This window comes from Sceloporus occidentalis, unplaced genomic scaffold (genome assembly GCF_023333645.1).
Source record: "Sceloporus occidentalis isolate IW3139 unplaced genomic scaffold, rSceOcc1.0.p SCAF_8, whole genome shotgun sequence".
Taxonomy (NCBI): domain Eukaryota; kingdom Metazoa; phylum Chordata; class Lepidosauria; order Squamata; family Phrynosomatidae; genus Sceloporus; species Sceloporus occidentalis.
In genome coordinates this window covers 17,666,121-17,687,237 of record NW_028316988.1, presented here as the reverse complement: position 1 = coordinate 17,687,237, position 21,117 = coordinate 17,666,121, and the positions used below count along the sequence as shown (strand labels likewise).

The window sequence follows — 21,117 nt, the reverse complement described above, 5'->3', positions numbered from 1 at the left end:
ACACATATATATATACTACATAGATTAGAGCCCATATTTACTGTATGACTTAGAGAAGCAGAAACCCTATTAAACACACACACACACATATATATACAGGCACATTATATTATTATTATTATTTATATTGTGCCTTGGTTCCCTGCTTGGCTGTGCAAACCCACTGGGAAAACCCTATGAAATTCATAGGGCCTTCAAGGCACACAATCATTTATATAGCCTAGAAAAATCCATTGAAATTCATAGGGTCTTGAAGGCACACAGTCATATATATATATATATATATATATATATAAAATGGCCTAGAAAAATCCTTGGGCGAGTCTCATACTCTTAGCCCCATAAAACCCCATGCTAGGTTCACCATAAGTTAGCAATGAGCTGAAGGTAATAGGGTTGCCATAACTGTCTACTAAAACCCAGGACAAAATCTAGGACAAAATCTAGACCAAACTGTAGGACAACTGCAGGACAAAACTCATCCCAAAATGTAGGACAGTTAAGGTCCTCATTTTTTTCTTAAATGTCCTACATTTTGGGCTGAGTTTTGTCAGGCAGTTGTCCTACAGTTTGGTCTAGATTTTGTCCTACATTTTGTCCCAGGTTTTAGTGGACAATTATGGCAACCCTAGAAGAAACAGAGGAAGGCCACATTTCAGGTGGATAGACCCAGTCGAAGGAGCCGCAGACCTGAGCTTGGAAGACCTGAGTAAAGCTATTGATAAGAGGATGACTTGGAGGTCTCTCGAAATGATCTTGAGGGCAAGTAACACCACCAACAACAAGGCCGCTCAGCCACTATAAAGTAAGTATGGCATTGCTTTCTCTTTTACTGAAACCGTAATCTTAAACAGAACAGACCCGTCCTCAATGATCCTGGGCAGAACAGCACTTTGCAATGATTTCTTGGCATTGCACCATATCTTGCTGTACAACTTCCTAACATTAATTCAAAGGAGCACATCGTTCTGGAGTTAACTGAGCATAGACTCCTTTGACTCATTTGGCTTTCATCAGGAGAAAGATTGTGAAGGGAGTAGCATCAAGCAACCACACCAGGGACCTATCCAATATAACAAACAAGACGTGTCCCAACAGGAGAGGTTAAACTGAGCTGAGTTAAAACACACCACTCCATGCACACTGTTCTCCAATCCTGATGCCTATCCCTTGAAAAGGACACTATGTACATCTAAATCAGATATTTAAACTGGCTTAATTTCATTCCCTCTTCCTACGGAATTTGGGAAAGACAGTTTTGTAGTGATGAGTCCCAGGAGGGATTACTCTTACCTCCACATTCGCTGGGGTTAGTAGCATAGGACCCTCATAACAACACACACTATGTTTTTACCTGAGAGAACACCTCTCTAGCAGTCTCTAGGTCCTCCAGTGCAACTCAGTGGTCAACATTTGCCAGACATTGACCACAGAGTTGCGCTGGAGGAGCTACAAAGGCCTAGAGGAGTGTTCTCTCTAGGAACCTCTAAGTCCTTCAGTGTGACTTTTGGTTAAAGCTGGCCATAGAGTTGCACTGGAGGACCCAGATATTCCTAGAGAGATGAATTAGGGAACATACAATCGAAGGATATACAGTTATGCATGACTATTATTCGCTAATAATAATAATAATGGATGATGCAGAAGAAGTCTCATAGGGTCTCATAGCACTAGACACCAAAGCTAAGCTGAAGGGCGAGGAATGAAAGACGGATAAAAACAGGATGCAAAGCGATCTTGTAGCATCTTTGAGACTAACCAAAAGAAAGAAGTTGGCAACATAGGTTTTCCTAGACTTGAGCCTACTTCCTGAGATGCATTTAGCTAACATGGCTATACCTTGGGATAAAAAGAGGGCATTTAATAATACAATGTATAGTTGGATGGAGTAGCCCTTTGTAAATCAGTAACTTGGGAGCGTGAGTAATGTGTGGGTGCTTCTGCCGCCATGCCCTTCGGATTTAAAGCGGTTGGAAAACCTAAACTAACTTTCAGAGGTGCCCCACCCTTTGCGCAGGTGTGCAAACTTTGCTGTTGAAGTGCCAGCTTTGTGCCAGGTTTGGCAGCGCTCCCAGGCCAAAAGGAGCCCTCTCTATGGCCACACCGAGCCTCTTTCAGGCCTAAAGGAGGAGGAGGAGGAGGAGATTTGCTGCGTCTGTCTTCCAACCGGAGTAACCAAAGCCAGAATCTCGGAGGCGGTGGCTCCAACACATCAGAGAATCAGAGTTGGGAGAGATCCCAAGGGCCACCCAGGCCAACCCCATTCTGCCACTAAGGCTAAGCAGAGTGGGCTTCTGGTGGTGCGTTAGTCGTGTATTCCTGCATGGCAGGGTTTGGACCTTCGCATGGCCTTTGCGGCCTAGGTCTGTGGTTCTTTGAACCAGTCTAATAAAGGCTGATCCAGCGCTCTATTTGGACAGTAACCAAAGCAGAGTATATAATGTAACTAGTTCTAACTATTTCCTACTATTATCACCCAGCAGGTTGTTAGAAAGATCCCATAGGCTGGAAATGCAACTTGCAACAGTAACAGCAAAGGTAACTCATTGGTAACTAGAAACAGCAAGTTACAAGTTGTCATTGAACATCACAGGAAAATGGGCTCTGGTTCCCCTTTGGGTTCCTTCCCTCTTGTCCCATGTACTTCTTTCTTTCTAGTCCATACCCTTCTCCTCCCTTCTCCTCCCAATGTATCCCTGGCTGCATCCACACTGCAGAAATAACCCAGTTTGAGACCACTTTAACTGCCCAACTGGCTGAACGATAGGGAGTACTGGGAAGTGTAGTCTTGTGAGACATTTAGCCCTTTCTGTCAGAGAGCAAGCTCTCCCTGAGGAAGTGGGGGAGTCTCCTTCTTTGGGGGTCTTTAAACAGAGGCTGGGGGGCCATCTGCCAGGGCTGCTCCGACTGGGAATTCCTCATTCCTGCATGCATATATATATATATATATATATACACACACACACACACTCTCTCTCTCCCTCTCAGCTCCTCCTCCTCCAAAGGAAGGCCATTAAGCCCCGCCCACTCCCGCGCCGCCATTTTCTCCCCTCCTTCCTGGCGGACTACCATTCCCGTCGTGCTCCGGGGCGCGCCGTTCTGACGCATGCGCATTCGTGGCGACGGCCCTGGCCCCGGCGTACAGGGTGAGCGAGCGAGAGAGCGAGGGCTAAGGCAGCGCAGGGCAGGAAGGCGGAGGAGGAGGAGGAGGCTGGCTGGGCGGCGGCGGCGGTCTTCGGGCGGGAGAGGCCCAAGGAGCGGCAGTGGCAGTGGCTGTGTCTGTGGCGGAGGTCTCCCTTCCAGGTGGGTCCCTTCGGGCGGCGGAGGGAGGCTGGGCCTGGGAAGGGGCCAAAGGGGGCCCCTCGTCGGAGGAAGGGAAGGGAAGGGAAGTGGAGGTCTTCCCTTGGAGGGCCTCGCTTGCTGCCTTAGGAACCCCGCCTCCAGAGCACCCCAGACCCACCTCCTCCATAGATTTTGCACTGACCCTCCTCCCATTGGGCGCTTCACAGCTTAGGCAGGGTTTCATAGATATATATATATATATGTGTGTGTGTGTGTGTGTGTGTGTTGCGTACATACACACACACTCTATTATATGTTTTCTCTCTCCATATAATTTTTGCTATATATATATATACACACACACACACATCTATATATGTATTTTACATATGTGTGTACATACACACTCAATGTATGTATAAGCATACATTTATGTTTATATATATATATAATTTTTGCTCTTTATATATACATACTTACATATCTATATATATATGTATTTTATATATGTCTGCACATACACACACACTATATTCATATATGCATATATTGATACTATATATATATATATATGTGTGTGTGTGTTTATGTATGTATGCTGTGTTTATGTGTATATATGTGTGTGTTTGTTGTTGTTTTACTGTGTGCCTTCAAGTCATCTCCAACTCAGGGCGACCCTGAAGGTGAGGCTGTCCAGGGGTTTTCTTGGCCAGATCTCCTCAGAGGGGTTTGCCATTGCCATGTTCTCCTTGTCATCCTTGTTGCCCTTCTTTGAACCTGCTCCAATTCAGGGATTCCCAAACTCTGGTCCTTCAGGGGGGTTTTTTTGGACTTCACTTCCCAGGAGCCTCAGCCGTCTTGGCCAATGGGACTCTGGGAGCGAAGGTCCAAACCGCCTGGAAGGCCAGGGTTTGGGAATCACTAGATATCCTTCTCAAAATGAGGCAGCCAAAACTGAATGCAGTACGCCAGATGAGGCTTCAGCAATGCAGAATACAATGGGATTATTATTTCCTCCAATTTGCAAACTATGGTTCGATGAATGCAGATTAAAATAGCTTTTGCCTTCTTTGCTGCAGCATCACACTGCTGGCTCATGCTCAATTTGTGATTAACAATAACCCCAAGATCCTTTTTGCATAGGGTGAGCCATATATCCCACATCTTATGGTTTTGGTTTTTGTGGCCTAAATGTAGGATTTTGCATTTGTCTCTATAGACTTTCATTTTAATAAATTCTGCCCCGTTTATTCAGGTTCTTAGGCCCTTTTGGATTCTGCTCCTATCTCCCAATGTGTCAGCCACCCCTCCTAGTTGTGTGTCACCTGCAAACCAGATAAGGGTTCCCTCCACCCATCATCTAAGTCATTGTTAAAAACGGTTGAAGGTTTGGCCTAAGGACAAAACCCTGAGGCACTCCATTCACAGCCTCCTTCCAGTCTGAAGCAGAGACAGACAGACATCTCTTTGAGCACCTATGGCTCCATCTGAAAGTGTTCTCATCTATTCCACATTTAAGCACTTTGCTAATCAAAATATTACGGGGAACCATATCAGATGCTTTGCTGAAATCCAGCTAAATGACATACACAGCATTAACATCATCATCATCATCATCATCATCATCAAACATATAAGATGAGTCCTGCAGGGTTTGTTCATGGCAAAACCATGCTGGCTCCTCCTGAGCACTGCATTGTCATCAGACAGACTCCTGTATAATCCACCCTCATATTTTCCCTTGTATTGAGGTCAGGGCGACTGCTCTGTAGTTCCCTGGATCGTCTTTTTATTTGAAGAGAAGGGCAGTGTTTGCTCTATTCCAGTCCTTTCGCACCTTGCCTGTTCTCCTAGATATCTCAAAAGACGATGGTAAGTGCTTCTGTGAAGTTCCTTTAATGCTCTGAGATGCAGTTCATCTGGACCTGCAAATCTGAACTCATTTCAATTCAGTAGGTGATTCCTGAATAACTCCTTTATCAACCATGATTTTCTGGCTCATTGAATATAGGAATATTTGATTGGAATATATTGACTGGCTGAGAAGTCATGTTTAGGGTTTTCTCCTCTTCATGGGTAGCCATTTATGCTCCTGTGATGAAAACATCACAATTAATGTTCGTTGCGGTGGGGTATAACTCACTCTGTGTAAGAGAAAGAGAGAGTGTACCTTCAAGTTGATGCATAAAAGACTATTGGGGTCACAATGGGAATACATCCTTAGAGGAAGTTTACTATAGGAAGTAGAGTAATTTGCTTTATGTCCTTCTTTCCAGGAGTAAAATGAAAGCAGTGTACATAATGAACCTTAGGATGCGGTTGGTGCCATAAGCATTAAATCCCTTGCAGGGTTTCAAGAGACAACATTGTATGTATTCTGTGGATGCCCCAGGTACTATCCAACCAAACTTGACCACTTAATTTAAAATTTAAAAGCATATGCTTACTTATTCCAACTGAGTTCAATAGGTGTTAAAGTGTGCTACTCTTGGTTGAATCCCACAATATCTATACATTCTGGTTAGAAGTATTTTTACTCCTGCTTTCATTCTTTTTCCTAGTTGTTCAGAGCCATATTGAATTCCCGACTTGCTGGGCTGGAAAACTAGTTTCATTTCCTACGTACCTAAAAAAATGATTTTTAAGTGCTGGAACATGAGGGTGGGCATTTCAAGGTTTCATGACTGGTTTCATTTCAGCTTCCCATCTTTTGTGTCATTGAAACTAGCATAGCTGGAAACAATAACATTGCAGATTTGAAGGGGCTGCTATCAGAGTTTGAGGTGAGCCATGCAGTTGGGTGCTTCTGCAATCCTGGTAACCATTACACAGAAACAAGCCAGCAAGTGAGTTTATTAACGGCAGTATATATGTATTTCCACTTGGTACATGAGTCACAAAGGTTACTCTCCTGGCCCCTCATATATATGTGTTTGGCACTGGTGCCACGTTGATGATCCGAAAGGAATAAAACCAACTCCTTAGCGGTTTGCAAAGGTTCTCCCTGCCTGGTTTCCTTGTGGCAGGTTGCCACAGGCCACTTTAAGGAAGTGACTACTTAGATGTTTGTGAGAGGTACTGGAACTCATAAGGAAGCATGCCTTTTATTTAGAAAGGTGAATGCATTTTGTGACATTTATGATGTTTCAGATATTTAATTTGAACATTGGGCAGTGAAAAGCAGAGCCTTTCACATACATTATTGAAGTAGGAAAGAAAAACACAACAGAGGAAATCTTCAGGTCTGTTTTGAGAAGTGTCTTGTGCAAATGGAGTGGCCACTGTTTTGCATTGGTTTATGTTGTAGACGCCCAATTTGGCATTGGGTGATGAATCCTGTATTGGCTGCTATGGCCAAGTGATGTGAAATCAAAATCTTTTTAGTGCTCTAAGGGCTTTTAATAAATTCCTTTGGTCTGTGTGCATGTAATAAATCAACATTGGCTATAATTCTTGTATGACAACATGAGGTTGGTCAACAAAGCCAGGCTGGCTGTTGTGTCAAGGAACAAAGAAGGAGATACCGCAACATGTTTCTGTGTACTCTGGTATAATCTTATCTCATTCCAAGCATTTTATCCCAGTCTGGAGGAGTCAAGGAACAGAATTTTAGGCGGTGGTGATAGATAGAAAAGGAAGCTTGGTTGTCAACAACTAGAGGCAACAAAGATACAACTATATAACCCCCTCGTTGTAGCCTTAATTCAGCGCTTTACCAACAGACATGCTGGCTAGGGATGGTGAAGTTATAGTCCAGCCAGGGACGTAGCCAAGGGGGGGGGGTCTTGGGGTCTGGACCCCCCCTTCCATTCGAAAAATGAATGGTGTGTGCTGCTGTGCCGCCACACCCAAGCCCCATTATAATGGTGGCACTTAGTCTGCCCCCCCCCTTCCTAAAATCCTAGCTACGTCCCTGGTCCAGCTCATCAGGAGGGTGTCAGTTTGGGGAAGGCTGCCCTAGTTGTATGCCTTCTCTTCCTTACAGGTAAGGGAATGGTTGCCAGTCATACTTGGTGGGAAAAGAGAAGCTCTGTGCTTGGAGCCACTTCTAGTAAAGACAGAATCTACCTTCCGTTTTTCATAGCAGGTGGTTTCTTCTTAGTTGCTAGTCCCTGAGTGTTCTCAAATATGTGAAGTCGAAGGCTTTCATGGCTGGCATCCATAGTTTTTTGTGGGTTTTTCAGGCTCTGTGGCCATGTTCTAGAAGAGTTTCTTCCTGACGTTTCACCAGCATCTGTGGCTCTCATCTTCAGAGATACTTCTCTACTTTCCCCATGCACTCTGTAGCTTGACCCCCTTCATCCTCCTTTCAAATTATACCTAGATTTTTTTGTGTTCTAAACTGGTACTTGCCTCCATTTGTCTTCCCTTCGTATCTCTCCCACCAGCTCTGTGAAATTTTTAAAGACCTCATGTACGCTGAACACACTTCGTAGAACTGGAAGAGACCACAAAGACCATCCACTCCAACCCATTGTCATGCAGGAATACACAGTCAAAGCACTCCTGACAGATGGTCATTCAGTCTCTGTTTAAAAACCTCCAAAAAAGGAGAATCTACCACTCTCGGAGGCAGCATGTTCCATTGTCAAACATCTCTTATCTTGAGGAAGCGCTTCCTAATGTTTTAGTAGGATCTCTTTTTGCTATAGTTTGAATCCATTGCTGCTTCTCTGGAGCAGCAGAAAATACCCTTGCTCCTTCTACCATACGACATCCTTTCAAATACTTACACATAGCTATCATGCCACCTCTTAGCCTTTTCTTCCCTAACCTAAACGTTATGAGTATGAAGCCCTCTTTCTTTGTTCTTACCCCAACTTTTTCATAATGGTAAGAATTTTTCTGACAATTCCATATAAATTGCCACAGACATATATCATCTTTGCCTCCATTGGCTTGCAAACCTCATTGAATTTCTTCTGTGCTTCATGCAGGATGAGGGTCTGATAAGCCAGAGTTAGCCCATTTAGCGGCTTTAGCGATCTTTGATTTCTAAATATAGGAACCCCTGTTCCGTCTCTTTTGATGTCTTGCAGTGGAAATGTCATTTTCACATGAAGCTGTCAAAAATGAATAGATTAGCCTGGCATTTAAGCCTTTGCCTCCTGGCCAGGAATTGCAGGCAGACAAGAGAGCAGTTTGCCAGAGGGGGACTCACTTCGTTGAGTCCATTACACAAACCAGGGGGGCTTTTATTCTTGTTGTTGGCTTTTGAATACAACAGGGAGCATTACAGATTTGTACTTTAAAACAGGATCGGCAAATTTACATTGGTTGAATTCATACGCTGATGCTTGTGAAAGTTCTGCTTTTTTATTTTTAAAGAACCAATGCATTTTGTACCACTTTCTCTTAAGCAAGACTGTAGTCAACAATTTTTCCAGCATAACACAACGGTGCTGAGTAAATGATGGGTAATATTTTCTCCAGAAACCAAAGGGAAGGAAGGAACGTCCATTGACTTCCATAACTTCGGATCAGTGATTCATGGTAACGTGAGAGGCTTTCAGGGCAAAGCTGTTCTTTCAGCATCAGCTTAGACAGTGGTGAAAGTGAGACTGACACACAGTCATCTCTTGCAAGTCTTTTTCTTCTTGGGCTTCCCATTTCACTGAATTCAAGTATCGCTTTTATTCACACAGATAGTGTTGGTACTTCTTCCAAAGCAGCATTGGCTTGTGCCTATTATTGCATTGGCTTCTTGGCAAGGTTGGTCTTGCTATTCTGGACTCTGGCTGGCAGCATACAGGTAAAGGTAGGGGATACAGCAAGGTTGAAATGCAAAGGAAGGGGAAAGGACTCCAGCCTCTGTGGCTAGAACTGGTCAGGAGTTTGTTAATTTTGACGGATAAGAATTTAGCCTGCCTGAAGTTTGAATTTTGTGTAGTTTAATTATGTGATTTAACGTTTGCAGGTCAGTTCTAACAATGAAAGTCACCAGACTGGATGTATAGCTCCTTAATAAAGGTTCCTCAGTTTTGACTCTTGAGCCTGTTCCTGAACTTTGGTATCCTGCTGGATTACAGAGTTAAAAGTAGGAGGTTTTGTTTTGAGGCCCTGCTATGACTGACTCAAGGCCATCTCAGCAGGTTTTAAACACTGTGAACTGGGCTTGGGAACCTTTAGCTCTCTGAATGTTTTGAAACACCGCTTCCACAGTCCCATTCCATTGGCCATGCTGACTAGCACTGCTGGGAGATGAAGCCCAAAAATATTGTGTGCCAATGGTTCTCCTCCTCCCCTGTTGTAATACCCAGATCTGACCTGGGATTGCAAAATAGTTCTCTGTACCAATATATTCCTTGCCAAGAAAATCCCATGATATGTTCACCTTAGGGTTGCCAGAAGTCAGAAATGACTTAAAGACACACAACAACAAGCCAATACATTGCATGGGGCTTGCACAGGAAGGTGGGGCTCTTCGACAGGAATGGGAATGCTGCAGCATATAAGTTCATCTGTAATATATACCACATACAGTAGGGATTTGGTCGTGCTCCTGATCCATTTCAGTGGGACTTACTGCCCCAGTATATTAAATGGGGAAGGGAGAGATGTATATTTTTGGGCTTTGCCAGCAAATTATCTTGAGCCAGCCCTAGACCAGGGTGGCACTTCTAGGCTCCAGGCCTTAAATAGCTGATGCCCAAGAACCTGGGCATGTTTAAATGCTGTCATAAAATATTTAGGTGGTTGGATAACCTAGTATCAGGTTTATTATCCTTTCTTTAGAAAATCCTCTTGGACTTTAGGGAAAAGTACTCGCTCCCTGATTCCAGAAAGAGAAGACTTCCTCTTGTGAAGCACTTTGTCCCATCAGTTACATTTGGTCTCCTCTCTCTAGATCCTTTCCCTCTCTTTGATGAAAAACAACCTTGTTTATTGTTAGTGTTTGTTTAAAGGTTGTTTTATGCATGTGCTCTCTGCCTTTATTTATTTATTTTTTTTGCTGTATTTTAAACTGAATTTATGGTTTTAAATGGTAAAGCAGGTTTCCTTTGTTGCAAGCTGCCCAGGCCCAGAAAAAGCAGGGTACAATTTTCTGTCGAACTGAATGATGTTTCCCTGTTAAAATGCTACTCATTCTTTTCCCTACACTTGAATGTGGCTGGCTGTTTGCGTTTGGCAGTATTGAAAAGTGTCCCCTTTTTGTAGCCAGATGAATAAAATTATCCCACACAATGTTTTGCAAATGTGTATTGCGTGAAGGGCTAAATTACCATAAAAATGTGAATAGTTTTATTTTGATTTTTTTATTAAATTGTTCCTTTGTGAAGTACCAAACATGGCGGTGGCAAACATTTACATGCTGTTATTTTTGAAACGGGGGCTTTTTGAAATCATGGACTAAGTTTTTGGTACCGAAGACTAACCAAAAGATAGCAGTTCTCGCTTTTGAAAGGCCTATTTGTTTCAGGTGCTAAAACAGGAAGGAATTAAAAGGAGGAAACTCCTGTGCTTCGGAAATCTCTATGCTTGCAGATTTTCAGTTTGGACTGGTTTAGTTTTAGTTTAATATGTGAATTCTGCTTTCTTTTAAGAAAACAAAACAAAGTGGTTTATCATTCAAAAAGGAGTACAGTGTAACAAAACAACAACATTCCCATCATTAAAACAGTAAACAGTAGTTTAAAATGGTGGCAGATAGTGTTGCCCTTTAGAGCCATTGAAAGAAGATTCCTCAAAGCCCCAGTGCATATAGCCAGTTGCCACTAATTTTGGGATATGTAGTTCACAGCCCTGAGTAGGCAAGACCTGGGTAGGGCTTTTCATGATAGGGCAACTTGGAAGTCTCTCATTCATAGGGTTGCCATAAGTTGAAGTTGACTTGATGATAGTTAACAGTTCAAAGCATCTGGTGGACACCAATTTGCCTATCCCTTCTTTAAAATCCGATCAGGCAGCAGGACTAACATTTTATCAGAAACACAAAGCAGATGGTCACAGATGGAAAACTGGCTTAAATAATGCTTTCTATAATCTATAATCTCTCAAAGGCTGAGAAGAGTGAGTTCGGTGAATCTTTGTTGGAGGGGAGTTCTACAGCGGTGTTGCTGCCACTGAAAAGGCCTTATGAATTCTTCATGGCATCAGATGAAAGCTGATCTTATTCTGTTTTCCTACTTTTGCAGTGAGTAACCCAGCATTCTGCTGTCCCTCTTTAAAGATGGTGAAGCTGGACATTCACACGTTGGCTCATCACCTCAAGCAGGAGCGGCTGTATGTCAACTCTGAAAAGCAGCTTATCCAGAGGCTGAATGCAGAAGTGCTGAAGACAGCGGAAAAGCTGTACCGCACAGCATGGATATCCAAGCAGCAGAGGATTAACTTGGACCGATTAATCATAACGAGGTAATGGCACATCAGAAGTTGAATCCCCATTCCCCGTTCCAAAACATACTTTAAGTGCTTTGTACACTGAAGCCCTGAAGGAATTATGCATATATCCATACATGTCATATAGACCATCTGACCTGGTATATAGAATATGTAGGTTTGAGTTGATCCTGAAGTGTAAAACAAGTGGAATACTCCAGAACAGTACTATTTCAGGCAGCAGAAGGAAGTGCTCCATTGATACAACGAATGTGTGTTTCATTAATGGATTTTGGCCCTGTCCATCCTACTCCTTATTCTACCTGTTCTGTAGCCACCTCCATGACCATCTTTACTAATCCCCTTTTGGGAGAAATGTTTAGAGTTATGTTCTGGTCAAATCTTGCAACATTTAGCATGACCCTTGGTATCTTGGGAGTGGCAACAGGAAATACCCCAACCTAGGATATCTTTTGTATATGTGGATGGACTTTCATGATAAATACTGAACATATCCTTCTTTTTCCCTTTGTTGAGCCAACTCTGAGAATTGTACATTTCAGGTGTGATTAATGTAACTGGCTTCATTAATTTATTTTATTTCAGTGCTGAAGCTTCCCCTGCTGAATGTTGCCAACATGCTAAGGTCTTAGAGGATACGCAGTTTGTGGATGGATACAAGCAGCTGGGCTTTCAGGAGACAGCCTACGGAGAATTCCTCAACCGTCTGCGTGAGAATCCTCGTCTTATCGCTTCCTGCCTGGTTGCTGGGGAGAAGCTCAACCAAGAGAATACGCAAAGTGTCATTCATACAGTCTTTACCTCCATCTATGGCAACTGCATCATGCCTGAAGATGAAAGCTATCTCCTCCAGGTCTTGCGCTACTTGATTGAGTTTGAACTCAAGGAGAGCGATAACCCCAGGCGGCTTCTGAGGAGAGGCACTTGTGCCTTCAGTATTCTGTTCAAACTCTTCTCGGAGGGGCTTTTTTCTGCCAAGCTTTTCCTCACCGCCACGTTGCATGAGCCCATCATGCAACTGCTGGTCGAGGACGAAGACCACCTGGAAACTGACCCCAACAAATTGATCGACCGCTTCTCGCCTGCCCAGCAGGAGAAGCTGTTTGGAGAGAAGGGTACAGAAAGGTTCCGGCAAAAAGTTCAGGAGATGGTGGAGTCCAATGAAGCCAAGCTGGTGACTTTGGTGAACAAGTTCATTGGTTACCTCAAGCAGAACACGTACTGCTTTCCTCATAGCTTGCGGTGGATCGTGTCCCAGATGTACAAAACACTCTCGTGTGTTGACAGGCTGGATGTTGGGGAAGTGAGAGCCATGTGCACAGACCTTCTCCTGGCCTGCTTCATTTGCCCTGCTGTTGTCAATCCTGAACAATATGGGATTATTTCTGATGCCCCCATCAATGAAGTGGCAAGGTTTAACCTGATGCAGGTATGATGGCCTTAAAATAGGCATATAAATACATGTATAGATATGCGTCTATTCTTTGTTGTTGTTGTGTGTTTGCAAGTCATTTCTGACTTACAGTGATCGTAAGGCAAACCTATCATGGGTTTTTCTTGACAAGATTTTCAAAGGAGGTTTGCCATGGCGTTCCTCTGAAGCTGAGAGAATGTGACTTGCCCAAGATCACCCCACTGGGTTTTATGGCCAATCTGGGAATAGAACCCTGGTCTCTATAGTCATAGTCCAATGGTCAAACTACTATATCACCCTTAGCCATATTAATCTGTAGTAACATAAAGATGGAAAATGATTAGGCACTAAGGGGCTGTCAGGCAGAATGGTCTTTCTTAAGCTGTGAGACCCATTGATTCCTTCTTACGGTGTATCCATTCTACATAATTAAAGTAGTTTGATACCACTTTAATTGCAATAAGTCTATCCTACAGAATCCAGGAATTTGTCATTTGGTGAGGCACCAGTGCTCTCTGACAGACCAGGCTGAATACCTCACCAAACTACAAATCCCAGGAATGTGAACTGTCATTGTCTTCTGTCTGAACACCATTGTTTTCGGTTCCTCATTGCTAACACACACTTAGTATTCTGTGGCTACTGAGCATGCCCAGCCTTTATTGGAGCTTTCTTAATTTCCCCTTTACCTTTAGTTATTTTCCTAAATACTTTTGTACATACACAAATTATGGGGTGCCTCCCAAACACGCAGTAACTATACTTCATTTTTGTCCATGCTCGGTGTAGTTTTGATTTCATAAGGATGGGCATTCAGAGCATGGATTTGCTTTTAGAACACAGGATGAGTTCTTTAGTGGTAGCATCAAATGTTTAGGAGTCTGTTTCTTTTTCTACTTTGACATGTCTGCGCAGCTGGACTGCCTCACCATTGTGTGGCATTCTTAGGTAACAGACATGTTCTGCCTTGGGAAACAGCTATTCATTTGATTACAGGATTCAGGATCAGCCCTATAAAACTTTAGGCATGAAGAGTTGATTTGGACTTTTACTAGAATGTTGAAATCCACCAGCTGGAGCCAAGTACAGAAGACATAAAACATAGAGTAAATAATTCTGAGGCCAGGTATTTGTTTTGGGTAGCAGAACTGACTAGAGCTTACAGTCCAAGAATTGAAAATCCACCTTTGGTTGCCTCTTTCCCTCCATCTACTTCAGCCTTTCTTTGTTTGGACAGTATAATTTTATGAGTGGCTGGCCCATTTTGTTGTTGTCATGGTTAAACCATTGAGGTCAAGAAATCCTTGCTCACTTGTTTCACCTAGAGACCTAGCATTAAATTTTGATCTGTCTTCTACCATGTGGTTAGGAGGAAATTGGTTCCTAGTGACTAGGTTGAGAAGCTTTTGACTGCTGTTGAATTGATTCTGGACATAATGAGAAACCAGAAATCCAGATAAACTAACTCAGCTTTGAAAAGAAAGGCTGGCCTTCTTTGTGATCCAGTTGATGCCTATAAAATACTTGCCCAAGGCCAAGAACACATTTCTGATTCCTAAGAGCCAGTCATCTGTTTGGATGTTACTTTTTAAGCTCTGTACATAGCAGGACGAAAATAAATAGAAACATTCCTAGCTGTTATCAAATTTTTGGATGCCAAGTCACTTGGGTTTTCTAATCCTGTTCCTACTGCAGATAACTCACAATGACAAATTCCACCATCCTCTTTTCTTTCACTTAACAACTGCAATAGCCTCTCAGTTGCTTCTTTTTATCAGGGGTGTTGTCAATGCAGTGTCTTTATTGTCTGAAATAAGATGTTGATGAAATAGAATCACTTCTCCTGGAGCAGTGAACTCAGACGGCCATTTTACTGCAGAAGGTTGAATTTTGAGGGATGTTTCTTTATAGTATCTGTTATGAGTGAAGAGCATGTGTACAGTGGAAATCTTAACCGTGTATTTCAAAGGCAATATAGGACTCCAGCTTTCTATGAGGGTGAGAACAGTAATGCTACGAATATGTGACTGAATGCTGAAAAGCATCTGTGTTTGGGGGAAGTCATTGCCAATGGTCTTGTTTTTTGGCATGATTTCAGATTTGTCTGAAAACTGCACCAGAAGTCCCTCAAACACACGAAAATTCTCAAACACTGAAATATATTGCAGAAAACCAAGGCTTTCTGGGTTGGGCGGGTGCAGTCCACATTGGAAAGCTGGTGGGAAATTGCTCCCACCCGCGCACGTCTCCCCCTCCGCTCCCCAGTATACATGGACTAAAGCATGCAACATGCTTGTTGAGAGAATGATCAGTGTTCTAGATGGGCAGCACTTCAAGGGACACATATTGTGCCAGCGAAAAAGCATTGGCATCTGTTAGATAATTGCTTTATCTATTCTGCTGTGGGTTTTTCACTGGGTGGAGGGAAGTAATACCTAATGCTCGAGTAGAATATGAATGTGTGAAGACACATGAGAACAGATTTAGGTGATCAAGTGTCATGTAGTACATAGATTGCAGAGAACTGTTATCTGGCCACGCTCTGCCCAGTGACCTTGTTTTTCAGCTCACGAAAGGAGGCACTGTTATATGTTGGTTCTCTGTGACTGCCAGAACTAGAAACGTGTTATTTTTGGAACAGCCAAGTGCTCTGTCTATATAATGATTCTGTGTATTCCCCCTGCTCCTGAAAATCATTCCCTCTTGCAGGGCATGGTAAAGGGCTGTAGTTCAGGATTGCATTAGGCTCACCTCAGGGATGCACAACTTTTAAAACTGGATTAATAGAATCAAATGCTTAATGTCACTCCTTGTGGAGGGGAAGATACAGGCCACCATCCTAATGGACATATATTAAAATCCTAACTTTGGGTGCAGACCTCCTTTCTCTTTCAGGGGACCTTGTCATGCTGGGCTTCTGGTCTGTGGGTATTCTCCATAAAGACTGGCACACTGCAGTGGGAATTCATCACACTCAAGAGGCAGACTGGGATTTGAGTGTTCATTCTATGTATATATTTATTTAATCTATATTTCCATCCAGGGAGTTCAAAATACAGCGCGCCCGCGTCATACACGGCTTGAGCATACGCGCTCAAGCCGCGGGGTGCGCGTGGGGCAGAAGGGGCGGCGCGTCCCATTCAATTGAATGGGCACGTGCGCCCGTTGCGCCCCGCACGCCGCCACGCCGCTGTGCATGAGCCCCATTGTTTACAATGGGGCTTGAGCATAGGCGGAATTCGCCTTACGCGGAGGGATCCGGAACGGATCCCCGCGTAAAGCGAGGACCCACTGTACACATCATGTTAGGCTCTGGAGTTTTTAATGGAAACTATTTTAACTCATGGAATGAGAGAACACAGCATTTGAAATTTGAGAGAAGTTGAATCTGAATATTTTCTGTAGCCTGTTTCAACTTAGGAGGATGTTGTGGCTGTGTGTGTGTGTTACATTCTGTCTTCATCTGTTTTTTGACTGTAGGTTGGAAGGCTTTTGCAGCAGTTGGCAATGACCAGTTCTGAAGAAGGAGACCCCCGCACAAAGAGCCACCTGGGTAAATTTGACAAAGTAAGAGCCAAGATTGTAAAACATGTCTATGTATGCTCAAGGTTTCCTTCTTTTGCATGGACTTGTAAAGGGTTTTGCTGTCAGTGAGTGAATGGCAATATGTAGGTAGACTCTAACCAACAGCAACAGTCTGCAAATAAATGTAGATGAATTGCCAGACCTGTGCCCTTGTTTTTTGTGTTTTATTGATTATTGTGTAAATTATCAGTTTTTGATGCTTCTTCTCCAGTTTTCTGTGGGAGGGATTGGTAATGAAATTGCCATCTCACCGTTAGCATTGCAGAAGTCTCTTGCTGAGGCTCTAGTACTGAAATAAAGGACCTTGAGACACCAGTTTTATTTGCCATAATATTTGGTGAGCTGCAGTTCACTTCATCAGGTATTGAAATGGGTCACTTACCCGTTTTCTCTTTGTAGGGTTGTGTCGCTGCATTTTTGGATGTTGTTATCAGTGGGCGAGCAATGGAAACCCCTCCTATGTCATCGGTTAACCTCCTGGAAGGACTGAGTAGAACAGTGGTTTACATGACCTATGGACAACTTACAACTCTGGTAAGTATCCAAGACTGCAGAAGGAAGACAAATCAGGGTGTGCACACAGTAGATCTACTTTGCTTTGTATATTTAACAATACCCTTGTTTTTAGGTCAGCTTTATGCGGAACGTCATGTCTGGCGACCAGCTGAAAGAAGACCGGATGGCTCTGGAGAGCCTTCTGCTTAACTTACCCCAGAACAAACCAGGCAAAAGCAGCAGCCTAGAAATGACACCGTACAACACACCACAACTTTCTCCTGCAACTACACCAGCCAACAAAAAAAATCGGTTGCCTATAGGTAAGGATGCCTGTGGGGTAAGGGGTTTGGCGTACTGGGGTTTGGACACTGCTCACGAAGACTGTTCTCTGCTCCTCTTGTTACACAGCCATGGCTTTCAAATAACTAAAAGGAAAATATTGTGGCCTGTTGCTAGTCACAGCAGGGGCAAATCCACCATCTCTCCATCTTGTTGATTTAGTGGGTTCACCCTGCTTGGGAATATAATATAATATAAAATATAATATTTCCAGTTCTGGCCATACTTATTAGTTCCAGATCCTAAAGATAAAAGTATATTCCCTCAGATTCCTATTCATTTTTGTAAATGCTATACTGACTTTCCACAGCTGATGAATGTCAAAGCCTTTTAAAGACAACATCCCATTTTTAGTGTGGCGTTGTTAAGAAAATGGTTTTGGGAGTGGGCTGCACTAGTCCTGTCTCTTCTGTCAGCTTAAAGTTATAGGTACTTTGCACTTTGGAAAAAGAGATAAAAATTGTTTAACTGCACCGTTTCTTCATAATTTATTCTGCTAATCAGAGAAGAGAACAATAAATATCCAGAGGACTGCCACCTCTCCATGATTACTAGAAAAGTTTCCTCGGCAGCCTCTCTGGCTTCTGAAATCACTCTAAGCAATGCTTGCAAGTGTGTCTTCATATCTCTAAGGCTCAGCAATTTGCCATAAAAGAAAATGATATCTCAACAAGCTGATTTCTCTGCCTGATGCATTTGATGGATGCTCTTACACTGTTGCAGACTTTTACTTTACATACAGACTGGCTGTATTGTTTCAAAGCCAGGTATTTCCAGTATCAAATCATTCCTGTTGGCTTGTTTCTTCCTTTATCTGTGTATGTGTGCATATTTTTACAAATGAACAGTGTTTTCTTTCATCCAATGGCTTGACTTCTGTTTCTCTTTAATGCTGTCAACTCAGGACAACAGTTGGCAGCCATCACTGCCTGGGACACGTCCGCCACCAACCTGACATCTCACATAAACCTAGTAACCCCATTTGGTGGGTAACAGAAATCCTTGCCTCCTCCTTCTTTGTTAGTGTCTCTACAAAGCCATGCTTTGCATGCATTTTCCTGTTGCCAACTGCTCTTTTAAGAGGCATCTCTTTTGTCCCATTCAGAAGCTTGCTTTCTGATTTCTGATATCTTTTGTGTGTGGAAGGGGGGAGGATAGCTGAAAAATCATGGTTGGCAAAGCTTATTTGGAGTTGATGTGATGTACTTTGGCTCAGAAGCTTGCTTTTGCAATTGATGCACTCTGCAAAAGAGAACATAGTTTAAATATTGTGTTAGTAGCAGAACTTGGAAGAGTTACTCTTTTGGGCTACAACTCTTAGAATCCCTCAGCCAACATAGTGACTTACTTTACTGTCTGGGGGATTTGGAGAGTTGTAGTTCAAAATAACTTTTCCCAGGCTGTAATCAGTATTCTAGAATGTTAAATAGAGCTAGAATCTTCATTCAAAATCCAAACAGGTGCCCAAGCATCCGTTTTTGTGCACCTGGTTGTCACAAAGCATTCATACCTGGCTAGCTTGATATCACTGCATACGTTTTTGTCTCCTTTAATTGCACCTAATCTCCTGACTGTCTTCTGTTTATGTGGAAAAGTGTACACTGTACTTATTTTTATTTTTTGTTTATATCTCAGAGCAAAATCTTTTGAACAAGCAATTGAACTATTCTCTTGTAGTACCAGCCAGACCCTGGGCCAGCTTATTCAACTGGCAAAGTCAAATGATCATATTTTTCTTGGATTCTGCTGGAATGGGGTTGCACATTTGCCCAAATGTCTTGTATCTAGGAAACTAGTATGTGAAGAAGAAGGGTTTGGTCTACTCTTGTAGGTACAGTTGGCCCTTGGTATCCACAGATTCCACCATCCATGGATTCCATCATCCACAGATTGAGCTGTGGATGGTGGAATCCATGGAGAGAGAGAGAGATAAGCAAATCTTGATTGTGCTGTTTTTTATAAGGGGCATCATTTTACTTTGCATGTAATGGGAACATCCACGGTTTTTGGTATCCATAGAGGGTCCTGTAACCAAACCCCAGTGGATGCTAAGGGCCCATCTATGTTGTCTTTTTTCATAGAGTTATTTCAAAGGTGCTGCTTCTTTTGGCAGCTTGAAATGGAATTGAAATGGTCTAACCCACGGGACACCTACCCAGTTCCACTTATTTGTGTGGCTTTTTGTTGTTCTATGCTGCAAGTGTTGGAGACTCGGCCTTCTCTGACAGTCCAGCATTGTGTTTGAAGTTCCATAGTGTGTTTTGTTCTGTTTGTGTCATTAGAAGTCTGTCTAAAATGAGACCTTTCTCTCTCTTTCCCTCTCTCACATGCAATGTGTGTTTATGAATGAAACCTTTTAGTTTTTCTTCCCAGCTTTGCTCCTCTGTCCTTTTTATGAAAAAGAGCTTTGTGGAAGAAAGCTTAAAAACTACTACAGTTTGTTTTGCCAGCCCTTTGAAGGTTCAGCATAGACTGCTTTGGATTCAGTAGGGTTTCATGTCTACATAGAGATCTTGCATAGGATTCAGCGTTCCTGTTCTTTGTGACACGGCAGTTTTGGCCTGGAGCTGTTCAAGCAGCTGTCTAAATATCAAGATCTGAACTGTTGCCAGTGTGTATAACTCTCCCTTCCTGGCCCACGAATGGAATGCCTCTCTCCCTCCACCCCATCGCTCTGTCGGTGGACGGTGGTGGCCATTTTGAAGGCATACGTGCCACTTCCTTGTTTAATACCAGAGGCTGGTTCAGTAATAGGGAATTTTCTCAGTGACTCAACCAAAAATGGATAATCTCCCTTCCAATCCTATGCAAGATTAGTTATTGATTTGATTTCTCTTCTGCTGGTCTCTCAGGAATAGGACCAGAGATGTGTTTGCTAAAACAAAGGAATAAAAGGTGCCAGATAAAAACAGATGGTTTCAAACATCAAGCAACACCATAAGCAATTAAAAACAAGTAAAGCATTGTCTGCCTAAATTAAAAGCTTATTTTACTGCATCTCGTCTTAGCTGCCAAAGAGCTCACTGAATACAGAAGGCCGCCTTTGCCTTTTGGTGAAAGAACAAGGGAGGGAAAGTAGCTTAACTTGCCTTAGGTGAAAATTCCATAGCCTGGGAATGCCCACCAAGAAGATCCTGAGAAATGAGCTGTTTCCTTCCCTCTCTCTCCTGCCACAGTTTGTCTTCACTAACCCAAATGATGGGGGAATTATTTAAAAGGAGTCCTGAATCTCATAGGATTTGCACTCCTGGGAAATACCCTATATTTTAGAAAGTAGGACTGTAATGCAGTGCAGAGCCAGAGTCAAGTGGGAATAGGAGTGTTGGACTAAGATCCTGGGAGACCAGGGTATGGATCCCTGCTCAGCTATGAAAACCCATTGGATGAGCATGGGCAAATCACACTCTTCCAGCCTTGGAGGAAGGCAGTGACAAACCCCTTTTGAATAATCCTTGCCAAGAAAACCCTGAGACAGAGTCGCCATCAATCAGAAATGACTTGAAAGCATGTAACAACAACTAGATCATTGGGGTATAACAATGCTAGAATGTGGGAGGCAGTGGTAGGAATATTTGCAGGTCTATTTTCTCTGAATGTGATACATCCCCAGCAGTCAATCTTCTTTCTTCAGCATAATTAATGTACAAAGCTTGGCAGGT

General features: G+C 42.9%; 1 protein-coding gene across 3 annotated transcripts in view; it reads left to right on the top strand.

Moving 5' to 3' along the window:
• Positions 1–555: 555 nt before the first annotated feature.
• Positions 556–21,117, top strand: part of LOC149308067 (GTPase-activating protein and VPS9 domain-containing protein 1) — a 36,936-nt gene continuing 16,374 nt past the window's right edge. For 2 of the 3 annotated variants that reach the window (XM_089535014.1, XM_089535015.1), the window contains exons 1-6: positions 556–805; positions 11,418–11,637; positions 12,208–13,051; positions 16,517–16,603; positions 17,021–17,155; positions 17,250–17,439. In XM_089535014.1, coding sequence (XP_089391140.1) covers position 805; positions 11,418–11,637; positions 12,208–13,051; positions 16,517–16,603; positions 17,021–17,155; positions 17,250–17,439 — 1,477 coding nt within the window. In that variant the 5' untranslated portion in view covers positions 556–804. Of the gene's footprint in view, positions 806–3,211; positions 3,304–11,417; positions 11,638–12,207; positions 13,052–16,516; positions 16,604–17,020; positions 17,156–17,249; positions 17,440–18,362; positions 18,444–21,117 lie in introns of those variants that run through there. The other variant, XM_089535013.1, reaches the window with a different exon arrangement.